Here is a 4,426-nt window from a genome sequence, read left to right on the forward strand (position 1 = left end):
AAGGTTTTGCTACTTGAAAACCACTTCTCTTAAGGGTATCTCTCCTCTTGAAGCCCTAGTCTAAAATACTCTGCTTCCTTTTTTGGTTAATTCCTACCCCTCCAAAGTCCAAATCAGTGCTTTCATTCAAAAGTTATTCCTGGGCGCTTCCTGGGCATGCCAGGCTCTATTCCCACTCCTGCAGCTTCCATGAGGCCATCTGCCCGGTCACTCCTCTGGACCCTTGGAACACTCATGTCTGGCAGCACTTCACCCTATATCAATCAATCAACCAATCAATCAATCAGTCAGATCCCTCTTTCTAAGAGTCTGTCCCAGCTTCTCAACTAGTACGTGAGCAGATTGACAGTAGGGATTCAATCATGTCCAATGTCATATCCCTAGAATCTTGCATCAGGCTCGGCACCCAGGAATTGCTTAATGAATGAAAGAAACAGACAGACAGAGCTGGGTCTGAATCACAGCTCTGCAATTTACTGCTGTGTGGCCTTGGTCAATAACTTAACCTCTCTGAGCCTCTTCCCCCACATCTACAATGGGAAAAATAATAAGTACTCTGCAGGGTGACATTAAGTTTCCGAGGCAGCACTTCCCACAGCCCCGGCAACTGCAGTGGGGGCTCGGTAATAACTGTCAGTGATGTGTGCAGGTCCCGGCAGGTGCTCTGGGGCTGGGCAAGGGGCTCACCTTGGTGGTGCAGGTGGCCCTGAGTGGCTCAATGAGCCGATCCACCCTCTGCAGGACGGGCGCAGGACACAGGGTAGCCAGCCGTGCGAGCATGATGAAGGTCAGCATCTGCCCGGGATGAAGGAGAGAGAGTGCTTGGTGAAATGGCCCAGGACCAAAAGGGGCAGGCCCGGGAATCCAAAGCCTGGAGCCCAAGTCCAAACGCTACCCTTAATTTCCATTTAGGGTCCTGCCTAGTCCCCCTGGCTTCAGTGTCCTCTCATCTAAAAATGTGCATGGTTAACACACACTTTGCCAGCTACAACTGATGGTGCTGAAGAAGATAAGATCAGGGATGGGGCACTCCCAAGCTCAGATGCCCACTGGGGCCAGGCAGATGCTGTCACTGAGTGAAGAGGCCCAAGTGGGACAGGGAAGAAGTGGGCGCCTATGCTCCCACCAAAGCAGCTACTCAGCTCCAGGAGATAGTGGCTGGATGGAAATGTGGCCCAGGGCTGCTTGATCATCTTTGAGTTTTTTTTCAAAGAAACCCCACTTTTAATGTAAAATCCTAACTTGTAAATGTCCGCATCTGATTCCAATTTAAAAAAAAGGACTCCGTGGGTCAACTAAACACATCTACAGGGCTGAATCAGCCTGCAGAGAATTTATGACCTCTTCTGAAAATGGTCAAATCCCTACAAATAGTATCGACACAACCTAAAATCTACTTGCCCGACCCATCCTCACCAGCTACCTGCCCTGTCCCTGACACCTCCCAGGACCTGCAGCAGTTAAAAGCAGGGTGTCGGGCATAACAAACTGGCTCTTGGCTCTTCCACTCCCCAGTTTGTGGTCTTGAACTAGGCAGGGCCCTTCTCTAAGCCTCTGTGCTCTCCCCTGTAAATTGAGAATCATAAACTCAGTCTCTGAGAACTAACGTGAAGCCTTGATGAGATAACTGTAGGTGCTCAATGGACCTTACACCCACCCTCCCCAGCACCAAAGGGGATCCAGACAGAGTGGGAGGTCCAAAGGCCCAGTCCCCATCCTTTGCTCCCTGCAAGGTGGGCAACAGGGGTGGGCGGCCAGAGCAGGTGATGAGAACGGGAAAACTTACTTGAGCTGAGAAAAATCCCTACAAACAGAAGCTTCGGGCCAGCCCAGAACTTCCTCAAACTGTGTCCTGGGGAACCCTAGCCCCTCCAGATGCCTCTCTAACACCAAATGGGAGTCACACCCTATGACCCTGCCTTCCCCTCCTGGAGAGCCTGAGAAGTCTTGCACTGGAGACTCCTGGTGAGCTTTATGTATCTCAGCATTTCCCACTAGTTCTCAAGGAAATAGGAGTCCATGGAATACCCTTTGGAAGAAACCAATCCTCCCTTTTTAAACCTGCAGAGACCTTGGGGCTGGAACCTCAGAGAGCAGAAGTCAGATCTTTTCTCTTTCTTGGAGGTTTGACAGAAGTAGTAGGAAAAGCAAAGGTTTTTAAAAAACAATAATAAAGTTGAGGAAGAGAGACACTAAGACTGGAGGGCAGGAAGGAGAAGCCCCATGAGTTGGGAGTCCAGAGATGTCAGCGGCAGGCCCAGATGCTCTCCGGCAAGGCTGGGGTGGGGCGGGGACACAGCCTTTCTGGGGGCCATGCACCAAATGCCTTAGAAACAACATGCTCCTCATCTCACTATCCCACTGACGCGTCACAATGATGCACAGTGTTGGTTATGCCAGGGAAAATGTGCAAAAAAACTCAAAGTGTAATCACAAGCTCAGTGGAAATGGGAATTCCTGCAGTCATTAAATACGATGGTGAGGATGTATACATAGCAGTCTCCACAAACACACATTAAAGTCCCCTAACCCCCGGTGGTCCTGCAGATGTGAGCCCATGTGCAAGGTGAGGCAAATGGAATCAGAGTGGGCTTTAATCTGATACAACTGGAGACCTTACAAGCAGAGGAAATTTGGACACGGCAGGAGACAGAAGGGACAGATGGCCAAGGGACAGAGGCAGAGATTGGGTTCTGGGTTGCCAGCCAACCACCACCAAAATGCTCCAGATTTCAGAGAAAGCATGACCTGCCAACACCTTGATTTTGGACTTTTAGCCTCCCAAAGTGTGAAGACAGTAAATTCCTGTTGTTTAAGCCAACCAGTATGTGGTATTTGTTATAGCAGCTCTGGCAAACCAAGACACAGAGTGACAAAGAAAGAATGACATACAGTAAATTTAGAGAAGCCACAGGACAAAACACCATATATTGTGTGATCTCATTTCTGTAAAATATATATACAGACATATATATATTTGGCTTTGAAAGCAGAGCAGGGACCCTTCCTGTTTCATTTACTTCTGGGTCCCCAGCCCCTGACATGCACCTTGGTGGACTGAGTTAATAAATGTTTATATGCATAATCCCAGGAAACATACTGGTATTTGTAACAGTGGAGAGAAGTTTTGGAGTGATCATCAGTCACTTATGTATTGTCTTATCTTTCAAAATATGCATATATTATTTTTGACTATATTAAATTAGCTTTTCATTAAAAGTGATTCCACTATGGGATGATACTCTGAGCCAGTGATTGTATACTTCAGATGGTTTGTATGGTGTGTGACTATATCTCAGTAAAACTGCATCAAAAAAAAAAAAAAAACTAAAAAAAAAAAAAAGTGATCTCGGCTCTTATATACATGCACACAAACACATAAATGCATACGTAAACACATACATATGATATAGAAGGAGATGAAATGAAACCTAAGTCTCCCCTGCAGTCACTCCAGCCCCAGCTTCACTCCCACAGGTAATAAAATGGGCCTGAACAACCACTAGGCTGCACTGCAACCTGCTTTTATCATTCCATGGTGGGTATTGGCTAGCGTCCCGTGCCAGTACACAGAGACCCGGCTCCTTCTTTTCAGTGCTGCACAGCATTCCATGATTGGAGGAGCCCAAGTTCATTAAGCCAGTTCCCTACGGATGGACACTCGGGGCACTGCCAGCTTCTCCCTATTTCCACAGAAAGATGGAAGAAACAATCCTGCACGTAAAATACCGGACATGTATCAGAGTTAGATCAGTCTGGAGTTTCTGTTCACAGAAATGGAACTGCTGGGCCCAAGGATGTGTCTGGGAATTTTTGATGTTTAGAGTCATTGCCAAACCGTCCTCCTAGAAGGTTGCCCAGTGTACACTCCCCCTAGGTGTTGGGGACTTGGGTTTCTTTTTCAGTGGAAAGAACAATGCAGCTATTTTTCATGGGGGGTGCCTGGGGCTGCGAGTGGGCCCGGTGTGCCCCCATCTGTCCCCTTGGCCCAGGGTGGACGTGGGTCCAGTGGGGGGCTTGGTCTTACCCGGATGTCATAGTGGTCCTTCAGCCCATCCTCCACGTGGTTCAGGAACTCACAGATGTCCAGCTGGCCCAGGCAGCTCTCGAGCAGCGAGTACATGCACTCGAAGGCCGCCTTCCGCACGTCAAGTCCGTCGTCCACTGTGTGCTTAAAAGGCCCCATCTCCACCTGTGGGAAGGAAGGAGGACAGGATGTCGGAGGATGTCACCCAGGATGTGAGAACACCTCCCTTAGATCCTGTTACACACCCTATGTGTCCACTGTCCAGCAGTGTGTGCTATCCCCAACTCAGGCCCTCTCCTCTTGAGCCTCCATGACTTTGGCCTGTTTTCTCAGCCTGAATGCCCTTCCTCCGGATAATAGTAGTAGTAGTAGTAGTAATAATAATAATTGCTATTATTT

At 48.5% G+C, this 4,426-nt stretch overlaps 1 protein-coding gene across 1 annotated transcript; it reads right to left on the reverse strand.

The window, feature by feature from the left end:
• Positions 1-105: 105 nt before the first annotated feature.
• Positions 106-4,203, reverse strand: LOC119526032 (cullin-associated NEDD8-dissociated protein 2-like). Its single transcript, XM_037824805.1, has 3 exons — positions 4,028-4,203; positions 688-795; positions 106-254 (listed from the first exon to the last, which is right to left on the reverse strand). The coding sequence occupies exons 1-3, from the start codon at positions 4,184-4,186 to the stop codon at positions 123-125; spliced, it is 399 nt and encodes a 132-aa protein (XP_037680733.1). The 5' UTR covers positions 4,187-4,203; the 3' UTR covers positions 106-122.
• Positions 4,204-4,426: the final 223 nt, after the last annotated feature.

Source organism: Choloepus didactylus, unplaced genomic scaffold (assembly GCF_015220235.1).
Source record: "Choloepus didactylus isolate mChoDid1 unplaced genomic scaffold, mChoDid1.pri zz_scaffold_276_ctg1, whole genome shotgun sequence".
In the NCBI taxonomy this organism is placed as follows: Eukaryota; Metazoa; Chordata; class Mammalia; order Pilosa; family Megalonychidae; genus Choloepus; species Choloepus didactylus.